At 44.3% G+C, this 19,968-nt stretch overlaps 1 protein-coding gene and 3 non-coding genes across 6 annotated transcripts; 2 read left to right on the top strand and 2 right to left on the bottom strand.

The window, feature by feature from the left end:
* The first annotated feature begins 198 nt into the window (after positions 1–198).
* Positions 199–5,698, top strand: LOC114510355 (olfactory receptor 56-like). Of its 3 annotated transcripts, none has more exons than XM_028528977.2 (2): positions 199–826; positions 3,741–5,698. In XM_028528977.2, the coding sequence occupies exon 2, from the start codon at positions 3,742–3,744 to the stop codon at positions 4,708–4,710; it is 969 nt and encodes a 322-aa protein (XP_028384778.2). In that variant the 5' UTR covers positions 199–826; position 3,741; the 3' UTR covers positions 4,711–5,698. The 3 variants fall into 3 exon arrangements, with proteins under 3 accessions (XP_028384778.2, XP_035870041.1, XP_035870042.1); XM_036014148.1 differs by lacking the exon at positions 199–826 and adding an exon at positions 3,581–3,647; XM_036014149.1 differs by lacking the exon at positions 199–826 and adding an exon at positions 3,592–3,615.
* A 12,954-nt stretch (positions 5,699–18,652) lies between these two features.
* TRNAL-AAG lies at positions 18,653–18,734 on the top strand. Its single transcript has one exon. It is a non-coding gene; the product is annotated as a tRNA-Leu (tRNA).
* Positions 18,735–19,110: 376 nt separating this feature from the next.
* On the bottom strand, positions 19,111–19,183 carry TRNAV-AAC. Its single transcript has one exon. It is a non-coding gene; the product is annotated as a tRNA-Val (tRNA).
* Positions 19,184–19,344: 161 nt separating this feature from the next.
* TRNAP-UGG lies at positions 19,345–19,416 on the bottom strand. Its single transcript has one exon. It is a non-coding gene; the product is annotated as a tRNA-Pro (tRNA).
* Positions 19,417–19,968: the final 552 nt, after the last annotated feature.

Below are 19,968 nucleotides of genomic sequence, written 5' to 3'. Positions count from 1 at the left end.
CAGGACCCTCTTGGAATGCAGCACAACATCTCACCCAGTGCTCTGTGTATCCTGGGCTTTCAGCAGGTGCGGGCTGACCTGCAGGGCAGATGAAAAACAGGTGTGGACTATGGCGTGTGAAGCACCAACATGGCCAGTCACAGGTGGAGACACCATGAGGGCCTTGGGGATGAGTGGGGAAGCGTGGAATTGGTCTGAGTGGAGGTAGAGCCCACAGAAACTTGTCTTCCTTCCTGTGTCCTGGTTGCCCTGTGGCCCTCCCCTAACCAGGTTTCCTCACATGGTCTCCACAGGGCCGTCTTCTGGTTCTGTCCCCAAGGTCCCTTTTGGAGTCCCTTTAATTGTAATCTTGGGAGCTCCTGCTTCAGGGCTGAAGTCTGAAGGCTCTCCTGGGAGGGGACAGCTTTACCTTCTTCACTGCAGCTCTGTGTTAAGTACCTTAATGGGCAGTGGGAAACAGGTCTGCAGGCTGAACTGAGAGGCAGCCCATGGCAGGTAGACAGGCACTGATGGGTGCAAGGGATACATATGTAGGTGCTGGATCTGAGCCCATCTGCCCAACACCATCCCTTGACTAAGTCTCTGATATCTCTCTCACCCTTTTTCTGAGAGGAGACTGTTGTCTATCTGAGCCCCCATGAGCTAGAATCACAGGGAGGCCGAGAAGTAGGGGGCTAAGGAGGAAGGTCAGAGCTGGAGCAGCATCTCCCTGGCTCCTCTGCCCCCTCTGACCCAGTGAGTGAGGGATGATGGAGTGATGTGCATCCCAGAAACTTCTCCACAGGTAGCTGCGGAGTTACTTGTCCTCCAGAGAACCCGTCCTGAGGTGAGCGTGTGTCATTTTCCAGTCACCCCTCCTGTCCCTTCCTTACAGTCCCTGTCACTGAGTTCTGGTTTGTGTCTTCATTTCTATTTATTTATCAGCATTTCTTCTTCCCCCTAATGTCTTCCTCTTTCAGTATTTCTTGGTGGGCTTGTGCATATGCTTTCTAGTGTTATGTCTCTTCTCACTCATTTTCTGGTCCTCTTCCTTTGATCTACTCCTATCTTTTTCTTTCCTTAATGTCACACTGACCTTTACCCTTCCTTCTTCTCTTTGTCTGGACTGGGGTCTCCATGGTGGGGTTCCAGGTGAAGGGTAGTTGAAAATAGGAAGACAGAGGATAAATGTGGGGGGGTGAAGGGGAAGAAAGGGAGGACTGATATGGGACATAGAGTCATCTGTTCTCTGAAAGAATATTGTAGAGACAAGGTAGGTTCTTTTATGGTGTCATTTCTAGGAAGAAAAATAAAGCCATTAATGAAACACCCAGCATACAGGAATGAAGTCAGAGAGGAGAAAATATTAGTATGTGACATGCTAGAATAGCTTCTTGAGTTGTTTTGCATGCACAATAAATTATTCCACAATACCTACTGAGAACATCATATACACTGGCACTGTTCTGTGGGCAAGGGATCTGCCCAGTAGCAAAGGTGACATCAGGCAACATGAGTTCTACTTGAGAAAGGAGAAACTAATCCATGTAAGTAAAGAGTAGTATGGCCAATTTTTTTAGTGCTATGAGAAAAGCAAGGCAGGGAAGGAGTGGGGAGAGAAGATGGATTTCAAATCTAAGTAGTTGTTGAGAAAAGACCCGGCTGAGAAGGTGAGGAGCAGTCAAGACAACAGGGTGGACCAATCAAGGAAGGGCCTTCCATGAAGAGGCTGAGTGAACCTGAGCCCCCAAGGCTGGCGTCTGCCTGCTGGGTTGGAGGAAAGGCAGGAGGCAGGTGAGGCCAGCAGGAAATGAACTCCAGGGAGAGCAGGGTGAACCTGGGTCCAGGTGATGGAGAGCCAGCCAGAGGAAAGCCTTGACTCATTTTGAAGGATGTTGTCTTTTATTCTCATGACAATGGTTCACTCCAGTGCTATGTGCAAAAGAAGCAAGGGGGCAACGGGGAAGAAAGTTTAGTTAGGGACCATTTTCATCATCCAGGGGACAGTGGTGATGGTGTGGCCAGATGGGGTAAGCAGGAGTGTAAGTGTCCAGGGTTGAATACAGTTTGGAGGAGAGACAGTGGGCGATTCTGACATTGGGGTGAGTGTGTGAGAGGAGAGGTACCAAAGATACACCCTGTGGTGTGTCCTGGGTGACTGGATAGACCTGCCATTCTAGTCTGCTAGATACTATTGTCATCCATTTGTAAAAAAAAGTCCCTGTTTTTAGTAAATATGTAAAAATATTTCATGCTCTATGAGTTACTGTCACTCAGAGGAAGGAAGACAGCAACAAACTAGTACATGTGAGTGGAGAACAAAGGCTCCTGCAAGGGAGGGGAGTCCTCTGCTCTCAGCAAACAGAAGTAGAGTCTGCACATCTCTCTACTGTGCATGGTCCCTTCAGTCAGCCCCCTGTGCTGAGGGTGCCCCATGAGCCAGGCCACACTCCAGGGGCTGCCAGTGTCATGGTGAAAGTAAATGGTGCTTTTCTGTTTCACTGAGATGACACAGACAATAAAAGTTAAAAATCTTGGCATATGTGTGTTAAATGGTGTAAGTGCTCAGGAAAAAAAAAGCAGGAAAGGGCTTGGGCTTGAGAGTGCAAAGACATTTGTACATATGTTTCATATATCTTTCACAGAAGACATCTCTAAAGAGGCTGGCATTTAAGTAAAGTTCTAAAGCAGGTGAGAGATAGAAATTGGGGGAAAGACAAAGAAAAGGCAAGGCCCAAAGGTGAGAGTGAGTCCTGGTTGTGTGAGGAAATTAATGGAAGCACAGTGAGTGACAGGGGCATAGTAAGAGATGAGGCAAGAGGTACTGGCTCAAGTGTGCGTGTTGGTTGGGGAGGAGGGAGAGACAGACAGAGAGAGAGAGGGGGGAGGGAGAAGGGGAGAGAGAGGGAAAGAGAGAGGGAAAGATTTAAGGCCAGATACGGTTTGGGCTTTATTTGGAAGTTTTTGGATAGCCAATGATGTACCCTTTAGTAACAGAGTTATATCATACGACTTATATTTTCATGGAATCATTTGAAGTGCTAAGAGAATAGACTCAAAAGATTCAATGAATAGAAGCCAGGAGACTGAGAAGAAGCCTGAAACAATCCATCAGAGGAAGGACTGTAGCTTTAGCATTAGGGCAGTTGCATTAGGATGATAAGAGTTAGATGTATTCTGAGGTGCTCTGAATGTCAAGTTAAGACTCTTTGCTCGTAGTTTGGATATCAGGAATAAATGACGTAAAGGATGAAAATGATTTTGATTTATTTCATCTGAGCAAAATAAAGAACATCTCCTGTCTCTATTACCTACCCATTGAAACCCATTTTATTAACCCACACAGTAATATATTATATGGAATTTTAACTCATATAGATTATCTCTTGGGCATGAAATGGTTCTAGTCTTGTTAGAGACAGTTGGCTGCATCCACAGAATCCCTGCTAAAAAAAGTTGGCGTCATATGGGAAAGCCAATATTTTGCTTGCTGAAAGGGGATTGTTCAATAGTCCTGTGACACACAAAATAATTCAGTTTCTATTTTTTTGTTATAGAAACATGCAAGTAGAGAAATGCAGTCCAACTCTGAGCAAACAAAGATCCTGCCATGGGAATATGAAAGAACATGCACTTGTATGTTCCAAAGCTTATGTTGTTGAGCTCTGGTAGGTTACAAAATATAGAGCTGAAAGAAGAAGAATTTAGAGGTAAATAAAGATATATCACTTAATTCAGAATTTCTTTGTCCAAATTCTCAGGATGACTGTGAACAACAGAGCCATGGGCATGTGGTTGAATGAGTCCTGCACAGATGGCTTCATCCTCTTGGGCATCTTTTCCCACAGCACAGCTGACCTTGCTCACTTCTCTGTGGTCATGGTGGTGTTCTCAGTGGCCCTCTGTGGAAACGTCCTCCTCCTCACCCTCATCAGCATAGATGCTCGACTTCACACACCCATGTACTTCTTCCTCAGTCAGCTCTCCCTCATGGATCTCATGTTGGTCTGTACCAGTGTGCCAAAGATGGCAGCCAGCTTCCTGTCTGGCAGGAAGACCATCTCCTTTGTGGGCTGTGGCATGCAAGCTGGCCTTTTAGTCTCTCTTGTTGGATCAGAGGGGCTTTTGCTGGGGCTCATGGCTTATGATCGCTATGTGGCCATTAGCCACCCACTGCACTATTCCACCCGCATGAGTCAGAGGGTCTGTCTCCAGATTGCTGGTAGTTCCTGGGCCTTTGGAATGCTAGATGGGTTGATTCAGATGGTAGTAGCAATGTCCTTCCCCTACTGTGGCTCGAGGTTTGTGGACCACTTCTTCTGTGAGGTGCCAGCCTTATTGAAGCTGGCCTGTGCTGACACCTCACTTTTTGAAACCCTGCTCTTTGCTTGCTGTGTGTTCATGCTGCTCCTTCCCTTCTCCATCATTGTGGCCTCCTATGTTCGTATCCTGGGGGCCGTGCTCCACATGCACTCTGCTCAGGCTGGTAAAAGAGCTCTGGCCACCTGTTCCTCTCATATGACAGCTGTCTCCCTCTTCTATGGGGCAGCCATGTTCATCTACCTGAGGCCTAGGCGCTACCGGACCCCCAGCCATGACAAAGTGGTCTCTATCTTCTACACAGTACTTTCCCCTATGCTCAACCCCCTCATTTATAGCTTAAGGAACCGGGATGTGATGGGGGCCCTGAAGAAGGGGCTGGACTGTTGCAAGAGCAGCAGCCAACAATGAATGGCCAGGGCATCCTGTGTCTGGTGCCACCATGTCTTGGTTACACAACATTGGCAAGTAACTCACCTTTTGTTAGTGTTGTTTCCTTATCAATAAATGGGAATAATGCCACCTGCCCTGCCTCACAGGGACTCTCCTAGGGATGACTACATGGAACTCAAATGGCTAACAGAGAAGCAATGCAGTGCTATTGTCATTGATCCCCATTTATGGAGTCCTTGAAGTGAATTCACTCTCTGTCTTAACTGTTCTTTTTGGTGACTATTTTATTGAGAGTTTATGAACTGTGGGGCACTGTCCTGGTCCCTTTACATACTTGTGTATTATTTAATTGATGATTCAGCATAATAATCATGGGTATCTGAATTCTAGATAGCAGAAATTATCTTTATAATTCTTCCTGAGTAGGTCCTAGCTTTCTCCCTTGACTCAATGAAGACTTTATAAAGCTTCTTCTATGGAATAAAAATATATCCCTACTATTTAGAAGTACCTCTGCACAGGTAATGCCTTTTTATTTGCATAATATCACCACCTGGCCCTGTGCCTTATAAGTAGAAGTTGCTCAGTGAAAACCCTGTTAAATGAATGCAAGAGGATGCATCAAATGAGATAAAATATACAAACCATTTTTAAAGCTCTGTATGTGTTCACATGGCAAATTTACTGTAACAGCTGTGATCCACTTTAGTACTTCAAGTTCTACATAGTATTCTGCTTGGAGGATGTAGATTAGAACAGAAATAAAAACAGAATTTGAGCCATTATTTTAAAACCTATGTATATCAGTCAGGATCCGGTAAGGAAAACACCACACCAAATATTCTAACAGAGAAAATATAATGTAAAGAGTTGCTAACTCTATGTTTGAGAACTGAAATAGCATAAGAACACTAAGGATTGCAGAGAAAAAGACCTGCAGAATGAAGCTACTATTTCTAGGGCGCAGCGAATCTGAAGGGAGAGGTTCAGATCAGTGAAACCTGGAGCCTTGGCACCCCAGCATCAGAGGAGGAGACACGGTCCAGCTGGTCCCTGAGAGGTGTGTCCGTGAGGGTTGCCCAGGCTTGTGAGAATGTTGCACAGCCCTGACTCACAATGGGTCCTCTAGAGGCCAGAGGAAGAAGAGGGGCCTGCAGAGCTGGGTGTCAGGCTTGTGACCAGTGGGTGCTGTGTGGTTGGTTCAGTATCCCAGGAGTTCAGAGGTCACTGTCTGTCCCCAGATGGCTGAGGAACAGGTGCAGGTCAGCCAGGGCTTGTTCCTCTGAAGGACAGGAGGAGACTGGTGATGGGAGAGTGAAGCCACAATCTGCAAAGTGGAACCAATGGCCAGAGTGAAGAACATTTCTGAGATGATTTTGATGCAGAAATGGGAAATCAAGAAGGGGTTTGTTTTCTCTCCCCTATTCTGGGCTTTCTGTGTAATTCTGTGCCTTGTTGGGAGATGTTTCTATTAACCTTGGCAAAGCAGGCCCCGCATCTCAACTGTGGTGAAGATATTAGGCCTGGAGCTGAGGGAACAGCCTAGAAATTGTACCATCCACCCCTTTGGCTACTCAGCAGCCACATCATTGTATCTGTATTTGAACTCCATACAGGCAGCAGCAGCATAACCACGTGTAACAATTCTTCATACTCATGGTACCTTATTGGTCACAGTATCCATGTGTGGGCAATGATGTTCCTTATACCTCATCTCTGAGCATGAGCCCCACCTACACTCAGGGTGGAAGGGAGAAAAGGAAGGATGACACAGAAGAGCAAGTTAGCTTATGCACATGGACACTCACACATATACACACACACCAATTGATCATGATGCCAGACTTGATGTTTCTAACTTTCTTCTTCTACTTCCCATTCCCTGTTTCCTTTGCCCTCTGCTAAAACCTCATTTGTTGGGGATAATCTGGCTGTTGGTGTAATGTAAATCTTTATTCCAAAAATGTCTGAATACTCAATGGACTTTCCTTTGGTTGGTTGCCACACATTTCCATTATCTTTTACTCTTGGACATGGAAGCACTTGGAGAACTGCTTGCCTCAGGAAATTGCCCTTCTGCTTACAGCTGCCCACTTTTGTCTTGGTCATCTTATCAATCACCCCATCCCACTCCCAAAAGCTGCTGTCTTATCTGCCTGTTGGTTCCCTGGCCTGAGGAGTCCACAATGACCAGGTGAAGCTTCAAGGTCTTATTGGATGGAACATTGTGATATGGTTATGGAAGAAATAGCAACACATATTGATCACTGAATCAAACCATATACTACATTCTTTGAACTAGAACCCCACATTTTCAGGGGTTTGTTGCTGAGCTGATCATGAGTGAATTAGTATTATAGCCAAGGCTGACTGTATCTGGGTGATGAAATCTATTTAAGACCATTCAGTTCTGTGGACACTCACCCATCATTGCCCTTTTAGCTTCAGAAGAAGTTCCTGGCTCCAAAGCCATGCTGTACAGAATACTGTGAGGATGTCCCATGCATTCTGTCAGTGCATAGGTGGGTGTGCTGCAGAAACATGATGGGCAGTGCAAGGAGATTCATCTGCAGAATAGATGTCTATATTCCAGTGAAATCAAACTGCTACCTCACCCATGATAAAAGGGATCAAATACAATCAACTATTAATAGGTGATAGTGATTCCTTAAGGAAAGGCACCATGTTGAAGCTCAAAATTAGTTTCTGCTCATACTACAGCATAGGGAATATAGTCAATAATATTTTAATGACTATGGATGGTGCCAGTTGGGTACAGGACTTGTCAGGGTGTTCACTGTGTAAGTTATATAATGTCTATTCACTCTCTTGTACACCTGAATATAATATAATATTGTATGCCAATTGTAACTGAAATTTTTAAGAAAATTTTAAATTAGTGTCTGCTAATGGAAGGCTAGCACAAAGTGATAGTAGTAAGCAGGTCAGTATAGTGAGGATGAGTCCATGTTGATAAGCCTATATATAATCTCTGTTCCTAGCACCATTGTCCCCTACTACCTAGTCCACTGAAAAAGCACCAGAGTGGCCCATAGAATGTAGCCTACAAAATGTTAGGAGAATCAAGATCTGTAGACTGTATTGCAGAGCAGAAGAATCAATGTAATCTGAGACAAGATTGTAAAGAGCACTGTTAGACCTGAAAGATAAGCAACCTGCTTTGATTGGTCCTTGCAAGTTGTTATAGAGAAAAAGAATGTTCTAGGTCAATAAGCTGCATACCAGGAGTCAAGGGCTATGTGATTTATTCCAGTAAAGGCGACCACATGGTTAATAGCCTCTATGGTTAGAGTTATCATCTGTTTAACTTTATAATAATCTACAGGATCTTTTAAAGATTTCTTCCTCTTCTTTAAAGAACAAAAAATGTGCATATTCTAAGTTTATGGTGGCACTGATACCTGGAATTTCCCTAGCAAAGCAGTATTGATTTCAGCTTGCTATTCCGGGAAACAACAGAAGTTCCTGAACTTCCACTAGCTCTCTCTACCATAATGGAACTTACTGCACAGTCCAGACAGAAAATGCCAGTTTTTGATAATGTTTATTCCAAATAATCATTGAAGATATGAGAAATAACCACACGGTCAGTTTACAGACATACTTTGAGCACTGTGATTAGAACTTGGGCCAAAATACCACTTATTAACTCATTGTCATAAGCCTCTGCTTTCACTGGTGGACCACAGTGGTGTTTAGGGTCACAAAGATTTAATAATAATTTAGGGCCATTATCTAGAGAGAACTAAGACTCAAAATGGTTTAATGATAAAGACTCAAAATTAGGTTCTGGCCAAGATGGAGGCCTAGGTACAAACTGTTTGCTTCCTCACACAACCAGAAGGAGGATAACCACCAATCTAAAAACAGTAAACAACCAGAAGTACCAGAAAATCAAACTGCATTGAACTCTGACAACCAAGGAAATAAAGAAACCATCAACCAGAACAACCAGACCCATGGGAGGGAGAGGGGGAGACAGGGAAGACAGGCAGATAGAGAGAATCCTCAGTAAGGCAGCAGACCATGGGGGTGGAGCTGACTGAATGGGAAACTAAAGAGTCAAAGCTGACTATGGACTACTGTGGGGGTTGCCATGGTGGGAGAAACTCCCAGTCTCACACGAGAGTTCATTGGAAAGTGGGGCTGGAGCCAAGCAAGGGAGCTACATTGTTCCCTCTCTGACTCCTTCCCCACAGACAGTGACACAACCAGGAAAGAGGGTTGCCCCACCCTGGTGAATATCTAAGGCTCCACCCCCTTACAACTTAACAGGTACTCCGAGACAAAGAAATCTGGCCCAAATGAAAGAACAAATCAAAACTCCAGAAGGAGAGTTAAGCAATGAGGAGATAGCCAACCTATCTGATGGAGAGTTCAAAACCCTGGTAATTAGGATATTCACAGAACTGATTGAGCTTGGTCACAAAATGTAAGAACAAATGAAGGATACCCAAAGTGAAATAAAGCAAAATATTCAGGGAACCAACAGTGACAGGAAGGAAACCAGGACTCAAATCAATTGTTTGGAGCAGGAGGAAGAAATAAACATTTAATCAGAACAGAATGAAGAAACGAGAATTCAAAAAAATAAGAAGAGGCTTAGAAACCTCTGGGACAACTTTAAACATTCTAACATCTGCATCATAGGGATGCCAGAAGGAGAAGAGGAAGCACAAGAAATTGAAAACTTATTTGGGCAAATAATGAAGGAAAACTTCCCCAATCTGGGGAAGGAAATAGACTTCCAGGAAGTCCAGGAAGCTCAGAGAGTCCCAAAGAAATTAGACCCAAAGAGGAATCCTTAGTAAATAAAAACTAGCTTAAGTTTGTTGGTTAAAGTAAAACACACATGTCTTTATTTTACCTCAGTTTTACAAAAATAAGTCTATGTTAATAATTGGCTTTTTATGTTTATGAAAACTTTCTAGAGGTTATAAAATGTAAAAAAAAGCACTTACTAAAAATTAATTGATGCATCTGATAAAAGTCAGAGTAAATGTCCAAGTGGCCTTTCAACTTGAAAATTTCGATTTCCAATGCCATGCACTCTTCTTTAAACATCCTTCCTCCTTTATGTGTCTATTTTTCCCTCCTCCTTTACATTCTCCCTGCCAGCACCTGGTCCAGAGCATAACAAGTGATGCAAGTGATGGACATCATAATAGCTGCCACAGTGGGTTTACATGCCAGACACTAGAGTGGGGATTTTCACATACATTGTCCTATTTTATCCTCACAGCCACCATAGATGATGAAACCAGAGATCAGAGTGGTTAAGAACCCTTCCCAAGGTCACACAGCTGGTGGCCCTCTGCTTCTTAGACAGTCAGAGCTGCTTCCTAGTGTTACAGAATGGACCTGGGGGTTACGGGGTCCCTCTGTCACTGTGGATTCTTTGCCCACCACCAGGGAATTGGAATTATGGCTATCAATGTAACAGGATGCTGCCAGGGGACCCCCCCAAAGAGGGATTTGTAATGGGGTCCAGAACTCAGGGTGTCCAGGAAATATTAAAAATATAGGATGTCCTCACCCCCACAAGTCTGTAACTGGGAAATGGAATATATGGAGCAGGGCCATTGAATTATTTTGCATAGCAACAGTTTTTTCAATTAACCTCTAGAATGGTCCTTTAACATATCTATAACTTTTAACTGGTTTCGTGGATATGTTAAATAGCCATGGCCATGCTTTGAGCCAGGGAGATGGGAGTGCCTTTGACCCATGACTAACTGGGAGGCAACTCCCCCTGGTCACAGCACCTACATGGGAGCTTGGAGATGATTGGCTCCATACCACAGGGCCATGCCTGCCCAGACTTACTATGGCAGCCCAGAAAGGCTGGGAAATACAGGAGTACTGGCAGGTGTAGCAGATTATGGGAGAAGTCAGAAATGGGGATACAGAGGAAGATTGGTGCTTGGATTTAAACTCAGGTGTGGCAGCCATATGAAAAGAAGGACCCACACGGCTCTGGAGCTCCCTTTGCCATGTGGCTTAGAAAACAGGAGAGACCTTGCAGGGAATGAAAAGGATGAAAAGACTCTTGCTGGTGGGCCAGGAGGATGCCACGCTGATTTGGATTAAGAACTGGAGATCCCAGTGACACAGCTGATGGTGCTGGGAACTGAGGGAGGCCTGCCAGCTGAGCACAGATTACTAGGAAGGCTCAGGGGCTACCAGAGCCACAGACTTCTATTTCTTTTCCTGAGATACAGTACCCCGGACTGGGCAAAGGGGGGAAGGAAGGACTGTATGTGTTTGTGGGTGTATTAAGAGACTATAGGATATTAACAAAGACATTAAGTTATTACTCTAAGTCTGTATAACTTTTTGAATAAATACTTTCTTTCCTTTTCACCAATCTCTGGCATTGAGAGCAATAATTCTCTGGTGGCAGTCAAGGCAAACCTAGCACAGGGGGACTCCGGGAGAAGGACGATCCATTTGGTAATAGCATCTTCCCCCTGCCCACCATGGGTCTGTTCTGTAACACACCAGCACGAGTTCTTTCACCCCTTTCCTTCCCTGCAAGGTCTTGCATTGTCCCTATCCCTAGTCCTGCATTGTCTCTCCTGTGTTCTTCCAAACTGCTAAGAGAGAGTTCTGCATGTCTGCTACATCTTGCTCTCCTGCTTCCTAAGCTGCATGGTAAAGTGAGCCCCAAAACTACATGGTTGCAACCCAAATGGCTTCAGTGCCTGGGTTTTAAATCCCAGTGCGAATCTTCCTCTGCAACGTCATTTCCAACTCCTCCCACAATCAGCTACACCTGCCAGCACTCCCATGTTTTTCTAGGATTTCTTGGCTGTCATACTAAGTCCTGGCAGGCATGGCGCTGTGGTATGGAGCAAACCGTCTCCAAACTCTCACGCAGGTGCGGTAACCAGGGGAAGCTACCTCCCAGTTACATCGTGGGTTAAAGTCACACCCATCTCCCTGGCTCAAAGCATGGATACAGCTACTTAATATATCTATAAGCTAGCCTACTGTTATAGATATGTAAAACAACCATTTTTGCATATCAGGTATGAATTTGGCCAACTGTTGATATGCAAGATAACTCAATAGCCCTGCTCCATATGTCTCATCTCCCAGACCAGACTTGTGGGGGTGAAGATATCCTGTATTTTAATACTTCCCAGAAACCCCAAGTTCTGGACCCTATTACAAATCCCTCTTTGTGGGCTCCAGCTGCACCTGGTTATACTAGATATTTCTTTCCTTTTCTGGTCTCCCTGAATCTCTGCCATCCAATGAGCAGGCTTAGACCTATTCCTTTGCTCAACAGCCAACAATGGCCACCATTTGTTCAGTCTTTTCTGTGTGAACCAGGCAAGTGTCTGGTGCTATTGAATATATAAACGCATTTAACCCTCATAACCACCCCAGAAAATGATTATTGCTGTCTTCATTTGCAAATGAGATAAAAGGCCCAGTGGGTACTTTCCCAAAGCTAATGATTAGCCGAACCCTAGCTCCTAACTATGACCCAGTGAAGCCAAAGATCCCAGGTCCTCATCCTGGCATTCACACCAGGCTCCCTCCACTGCTCTCCTGTGTGGGCCTCATGCTTGGCTGACAGGCCCAACTTTACTCCCCCCCAACACTGTGCTTTTGCCTCTTTGCCTCTTTCCTCTGCTTGACATACCTGATCGGCTTCTACTCAGCCTCAGATATTCCAGTTATCCTCCAAGATCCAATCTCCCCTTGGGACTCCAGGAGGCCTCTTGCAGTTCCGCCAAACAGATGAGAATTTCCTCTGCAGCACCTTCAAGGGCAGGGCACCCAGGTCACCTGTCATACCACCACCTCTCCCAAGAGCTACCAGCATTCGGATGGAATACATGGAGACCACACTCAAGGCCTTTATGCTCAATAAACACGCAATGAGTTTGGAGAGATCCACTCTTGAAAATGCAAATACTGATACCAGATAAATAATTTCAATTAAACAAAAAAGGGCAGGGTCTTTTCACTTTTATGAAGAATGTAGCCCTGACTGGTGTGACTCAGTGGATTGAGTGCTGGCCTATGAACCAAAAGGTTGCTGGTTCAATTCCCAGTCAGGGCACATACCTGGGTTGCAGGCCAGGTCCTCAGTAGAGGACATATGAGAGGCAACTACACATTGATGTTTCTCTCCCTCTCTTTCTCCTTCCCTTCCTCTCTAAAAATAAATAAAATATTTTTAAAAGAAATGATAATGCTTTAAAAAATGAAAAATATAATAAAATTTTGGACATTCTGTGCAGAACTGTACACATAAACACCAGAGTTTACATACAGTTTCAGGGTTCATAGACCCCCATATTAGGAACCTTTTATATTCTCTTGGTCACCAAGGGGACACTTGATTAATCAGCAACTTAATGATTATGGACACCAAGTGCTCTAAGAAAGGCGTGATCACTGAGGAAGAGGAGGGAATTGATTGAAGAGTGAGGTTTTGGGGCAGTAGGAAAGGGCTGACTGGAGAGTCAGCTCCCAGGGGGAGACTGTGTCTCCTTGTTCAGTGTATTCCCAGCACCTAGGGCAGTGCCTGGCACATGGTAGGTGCTCAGTGAATATCTGTTTATTGAACGAAGTATCAGGGAAGGCATTCCAGGCAGATGGATTGGTAAGTCTGGCCATCTCTATGTGGGTGGACTTCAGCTTATTGAGATGAAGAAGAAAGCTGAGACTGCAGGGACAGTCCTGGAATGCTATAGGCTGGCAGGCTACATGGGGCTCTGGTCACCTACAAGAGACCAGGCTGTCGAATATGAACACAGGTGTTCCAGCGCTATTGGAGGAAGTTGGGAAGGGTGAGGCCATGACCCTCGTTTCTGCCACATTGCCAGTAGATACTCTGGTGTCTAAGGGACCAGGGACATTTATGAGAAGACCCTAAGGGGGCAGGGTAGTCCCTGTGATCTAAAGGGGTTTGAAGGTGGTGCAGTTGGCTCCATAGCCCTTCCCAACACAGTGGGAGAGTCGGAGACACTGGGTTCTCACAGCCCCTGAGCCCCAGAAGTCAGAGAGCTCATTGCAGCATTGGTAACCGTAGTGCTGCCCCTCTGCCCCTCTGCCTGGCTGCCTGCTTCACTCAAGTACCCCTTTTTTTCAGTGCCTTGTCCCACCGGTGCCATTGTCTTTCCCCTGATTCTTTTCTCCTCACATGAGTTTTCCTTTCTCACCACACCCACGTCCTAGTATCCATTGCATTGTGTCTTTGTCTTCTTACTTTACATCTCCTCTGGGAAAATAACATTTCTGATATTCTAACATTTCCTCTCTTTCTTTTCTTATTCATCTTAATGGCATTTCTTTATCTTGTCTCCTTTACCTAGACATTTTCCCATTACTCCTTTCGCATCTCCCATCCTCTCTTGGTCCACAGTTAATGTTTTTTCCACTTTCTGTCCTCCCTGATGGCTCCCCCTCTTTCTCTCGTGCCTCCTTGCATTCCATGCTCTCTCTCTAAGAGAGTTACCCTAGTTTTCCACAGGGGGAGGGGTGCTTCCCATTTGTTCCTATGTGCTGTGACTGTGGTGTGTATGGCCAGGTACTTTTGACAACAGAGATCGCTCACAACACCCAGAGGTGACACTGAAGATAGTATCCAATCAATGTTACTTATTTCTTTAATAATTTATTTATTTTTAGGAAGGAGAAAGGGAGGGAGACAAAGAGGGAGAGAAACATTAATGTGTGATTGCCTCAAGTGGGCCCCCCACTGGGGACCTGGCCTGCAACCCAGGCATGTGCCCTGACTGGGAATTGAACCAGCGACCCTTTGATTCACAGGCCAGCGCTCAATCCACTGAGCTACACCAGCCAGGGCAATGTTACTTTTTTCCTAAAAAAATATGTTAAAACCTGAATTTATTAGGTTCTCACCTATTACCTTCTGGTTTCCCTTTGTTGCCTAGCACCCAACACAAGTGTCTATTCCATTTTACTTCTCACTGCAAATTCTGGGCTTTGTCCACACATCCTTTTGAGCTTTATTAACTGAGTGAGCACAGAAGAAATGGACAACTTTCTGCTGTGCTGGATGGAGGGGCACAGCTGTCCTGACTAGAGGGTGCTGCCAATATCCTGGGAGAAGTGATGGCTGCAGTGGTGGTGTCTGCAGCTACCCGGCGGGCCGGTGAGTCAAACAGCCAGGAGCATGGTGGCACCATTTCCCAATAGGTGAGTCATGCCTTAGGGGTGGAGCTGGAGCTGGAGCCTGTGGGCTCCCAGACACTTGGAGTGGAAATAAGGGACAAAGCCAGATAAGAAAGAGATAAGGGCTGGAGATAAAATTCAGAGGCATTGACCATATTTGCAGTTGTTAAACCAAAAACTTCCAGAGGCTGAAAGCCTTTTTAAAAGAAAGGGTTTTTTAGACCACAAAGGTCCAGGTCCTGGGGCTTGTAACACTGGGTGGAGAAGGCAACACATCTACCTCCTGGAGTTGATGAGCTCTTTTATACATCGAGTAGGGGAAGAAAAATGTAAGGTGTTTGGGAAGACTTTACACTGGCTGCAGACAAGGGGGGCAGGATAAGGTGAAGCAGGGGCAGAGTCCGTAAGTAAGAAGTATTTACTAATTTTGATTGGTTACAGGCAAGAGTTCTGAAGGTTAGTGTATTTGCAGAGTGCCATGGCCCATCTAGTGGCCAACTAGCAGACGCCTGGAGCAAGTTTCCAACAAAAATCAGGAAAGTTAATGCTCTTCTGTTAGCTGGCCCCCAGCTATTTACTTGCAAGCTGCTTTGTCTCTTTCTCTCAGTGTCTAGCACCATAATTTAATTCAGAACACCTCAGAATTTTGTTCTTGTCACAACCGTAGCAGTGGGTGAAGTTGCCTAGGAAGAGAGTGAGCACTGGAAGAGCAGAGACCCATGCACAGGTGCTACAGAATTCTAACATTTACATCAGATGGAGGAAGAAGAGGAGGTTCAGGAGGTCAGGGGTTGGGAGGAAACCGGATGTGGTGGCATAGTTCAAGTTCAGTGTGTTGATGTTTCAGAGAAAGATGAGGACTGGAAAGTGTTCTTGGCTTTGGCCACCTGAAGGTTGCTGGCAACCATAGTGAGATATGCGTTGGGCAATTCACTCAATATCAGTGACGCTGCTGCCTTGACTCTGCCTGAAGCTGATTTTAGATATGATCCAATAATCCCACATTAGGGTATATCCCTAAAAGAAACATAATCAGTATTTCAAAAATATATCTGCAAACCCAAGTTCATTGCAACATTATTCACCATAGCCAAGATATGTAAACAACCAGAGTGCCAATCAGTAGATGAATGGATAAAGAAAATGTGAGAATAAAATGGGGCATTATTTAGCCTTTAAAAATAAGAAAATCTTGCCATTTGTGACAACATAGTTGAACTGGAGGACATTATGCTAACTAAAATAAGCCAGACACAAAACAAACACTGTATGATCTCATTTATATGTGGAATCTGAAAAAGTCAACTCATAGAAGCAGAGAGTAGAATGGTGGTTGTGGATGCTGGGGGTGGGCTAACTGGAGAGGGGTTGGTGAAAGGCTAGTAAACCCGTAATTATGAGTAATTTCCTGAGGCCTAATGTATAGCCTGGTGTCTATAGTTAATAATACTGTATTGCACACTTGGAGTTTGCTGGGACAGTAGACCTTAAGTGTTCTCACCACACACACACATACACACACACACAATAACTACAGCAGGTGATAAAGGTGTTAATTGGCTTGATTTTGGTGATTACTTCACCACAATGTATATGTATATCAAAACATCACATTGTATACCTTCAATATGTACAACTTTTATTGCCATTCATACCTCAATCAAGCTGGCGGGGGAGGGGCAGCGTGGTCTAGAGACACATGAGTTAACACATGGGACAGCCAGATGACTAAAAAGGAAACCAGTAAGTGACTCAGATGATTTCAGCTACTGATCAAGTCCAGGTCAACATTTGAAAATCAATCAATGTAAATTTCCATATTAATAAACTAAAAAGGAACAACCTCTACTGATCATCTCAGTAGATGCAGAGGAAATATTGGACCCCCCCCCCCAAAAAAAAGAAAGAAAGAAAAAGCTTCAGCAAACCAGGAATAGAAGTAACTTTCTCAACCGTATGAAAGGCTAACACCATATTCAATGATAAAATTTTTTTAAAAAAAGAAAGAAACAAAAAACAAAACTGAAATCTTTCCCTTAAAGATCAGACACAAGGATGTCCACTTACAGATATCTACTCTCACCACTCCCAGTCAGTGTTGTCCTGGAGCTTCTTCTGGACAGGGCAAGAAGGTGAGAAAAGCAAGCAAGAAGTAAAATTCTCATTAATTACAATGAATGAGTGGGGGAAATCCAATGGAATCTACAAAATAAACTACTAGAATTGATTGAGTTTAACAAGGTTGCAGGGTACCAGGTCAATATGGTAAAATAAAGTGTATCTCTATGTACTAGTCATGAATAATTGGAAATTGTTTTGTTTTTAAGAAATAAAAGAAACCCCTGAATTCTGTTATTGACATAAGCAACATTTAAACCTGTAGAGAACTTTTATGAGTTTATTTGTGCCAAACTGACAACATATGTTGGGGACCAAGATTTAAAATGCTGTTTTGCAGCTTATTTTATACATTAAAATCAAAGGAGGAGACATAAGGAAGGTGCAAAAAATCCATTGGTGGTAGATTAAGGAGACAGGAGAAAACAAGGGGAGGAGTGAATTTGCTAGGATTGGATAAAAGGCAAAATAGAGAAACACATACTTCTTTTACATTGGTGGGTAAAGGATAGTTAACATTTAACATTTATAGCACATAGAGATGATATGTGGGCAACAAGATAACAATAAGGGGTTCTGTGTTCTTGTGCTCAGTGTGGTCTTGAGATTTGGTGCTAGCAGTTGTGCCCTCCAGGGATAGGAAAAGCAAATTACCCTGACATTTTAAAGGTATGTTATCTTAGATGTATAAGAACCATGAACATGGCTCACTTAAGGTAAAGACTGGCTTTTGCTAAGGAAGCTATAGTCCCAGGGTACAACTACTTACCACTTCCTGCCCAATTAGAAATTTGTGCTCATACATCCTGTGTGGGTTACTTGTGGTAACCGAGCTTGTCCAGTTTATTGCATAGCCCCATTGTCATTCACACTGTTCCGTTCCTTTACTGTTGACCTGAGTAAAGAAACAAAAAGTTTTATGTAATTTCTGAAGAATTGTATTGAGGAAAAATGCTGACACAACCCAAATTTTGCAGGTTTACAGAATTACGCATGCCTCATAGCTGAGTGCTTACCACAATTGGGTTTTTTGTTTGTTTATTTGTTTTTGTTTGTTTGTTTGGGCTTGGGGGTTTAGGGGGCAGTTTAAGAAACAAAATAACAATCATTTGCTGGTAGGCTCAGCCAGCCTACCCAGGGCAGATCCCAAACCTATGCCTGTGACAGCCTCCAGTCGAGCAGTTTACCCGGGAGAAAAAGACTCACTATTTCAAGACTTGCTGTGAGATTTCTCTTTTGTCTTCCTTTTATAAATCTTACATTTGCCTTTATTCAAGAAAATCAGCCAGTTAATTAGTCTCTGTCGCACTCACGAACAATCTCAACAAGTGAGTTTCCTAGCTATTCCCTGACCCTTCACGCAGCCCCTCATTTTAAATGGTTGCAGTAATTACTTAGACTGGCCGTCTATAGGTAAAAATATTATAAAACGGTCTTTTTAAAGTCATCTGAAGCTTCTTATAAGGAGTTGTGGACAACTATCCAAAAGTACGTTTAAATAAACTTCGGTTTATTTCTTTAAAAGTACCCCTGCACACACACACACACCCCTTTGCGTTATTGTTCTTTGTTTAAAATTCCATACGTACAAGGAAATTTTCGTGAGGCTGCTGGGGACTTTATCAACATTGAAAAAAGACACCCAAATCGCTTCTTTCAGTGAGGTAGCGTGGCCGAGCGGTCTAAGGCGCTGGATTAAGGCTCCAGTCTCTTCGGAGGCGTGGGTTCGAATCCCACCGCTGCCAGCTCTTTTATCCTTCCATAAACTCTTCTCTCCATGCATAGCAAAAGAAGAATATGAATTGAACTCCAGCGGGAGGTGCTGCCCTCACTCGGGATTTAGTACTCCGTTTACAGCGTGTGGCTGTAAAGTAGACGGACTTGATGCAGTCTCCTTGCTCACAGGTGTTTCTGACCAAAAATGAAGTGATGTAATTAAGATCTGCACAGGTGCCTGTGGCTGAGGCAGGAAATCAGGAATGAAGACAAGACATCTCTGTAACCAGAAGGATATGAGGCGATGTCCTGAACTGGGCCCTACTTTGTCTCACAGATTTCCAAATTTACCCCAGCGTAATAATTTTCAAGTAGTAGAAGAAAAAATATACCATACCATCAGCCTGTTTCCGCCCGGTTTCGAACCGGGGACCTTTCGCGTGTTAGGCGAACGTGATAACCACTACACTACGGAAACGCTTACAAAGCTCCTTGCAGTTTCACTATTGGTTGGTAGAAAAGCTTATCCTGGTCATGGTGTCTCCACATCTGCGTAACGGCGAAAGGACCGATCCTATCTATAACTGACAACAATTGTTCGTACAAGAAAAAAAATTTTGTTTTGTGAAAAGAAAAAGTGGGCTCGTCCGGGATTTGAACCCGGGACCTCTCGCACCCAAAGCGAGAATCATACCCCTAGACCAACGAGCCAGCTGACATAACACTTCACAATTCAGTCTTTAATTCTTTGTGGAGTAATTTCATCACCAGGAAAATGGATTTTTATTTTTGATGTATTAAAATCCTCTCTGGATTTTGGTGTTTCCTGCGTTCGTCCAATTCCTCTCAGCCATCTCCACGTCCGCCGTTCACTCTCAGACGCAGGTAGGTCACGCGGTGCAAATGTTACGTCCCTCTGGGCCCCTCTCAGATGTCCTGGGCTCCAAATGAGGGCCTGATCGCTAGGGCTACCCAAGGAGCAGGAAGGGACATTCTTCCGCTTCTGGGGACTGGAAGTTTCGTCCCAAGGGAGCCTAAATAAGACGCAAGACAGGAGGCCCAGAGACCAGACACAGAGACCGGGAGTTCCGTATGGCTCCTGGAGAGAACCGTGCTCCGGGCTCGGAGGGGACACGTACAGACTTGGTCCTCAGATGACAGACGAAATGAAATCCAGCGTAGTCTCTTCATGTGGGGCGCCTGGTAAAGGGGAGGGACTTTTCTATATCGTTTTATGAAAATATTTTTACAAGCAACACATAC

Source organism: Phyllostomus discolor, chromosome 13, assembly GCF_004126475.2.
Source record: "Phyllostomus discolor isolate MPI-MPIP mPhyDis1 chromosome 13, mPhyDis1.pri.v3, whole genome shotgun sequence".
In the NCBI taxonomy this organism is placed as follows: Eukaryota; Metazoa; Chordata; class Mammalia; order Chiroptera; family Phyllostomidae; genus Phyllostomus; species Phyllostomus discolor.
The sequence above is the reverse complement of the archived record's forward strand: the minus strand, read 5'-3'. Positions and strand labels throughout refer to the sequence as shown.

Coding starts and splice junctions, on each gene's coding strand:
- LOC114510355 (XM_036014148.1), top strand. CDS start 3,598: ATGAAAGAACATGCACTTGTATGTTCCAAAGCTTATGTTGTTGAGCTC. Junction 3,648..3,740: donor GCTTATGTTGTTGAGCTCTG/GTAGGTTACAAA, acceptor CCAAATTCTCAG/GATGACTGTGAACAACAGAG.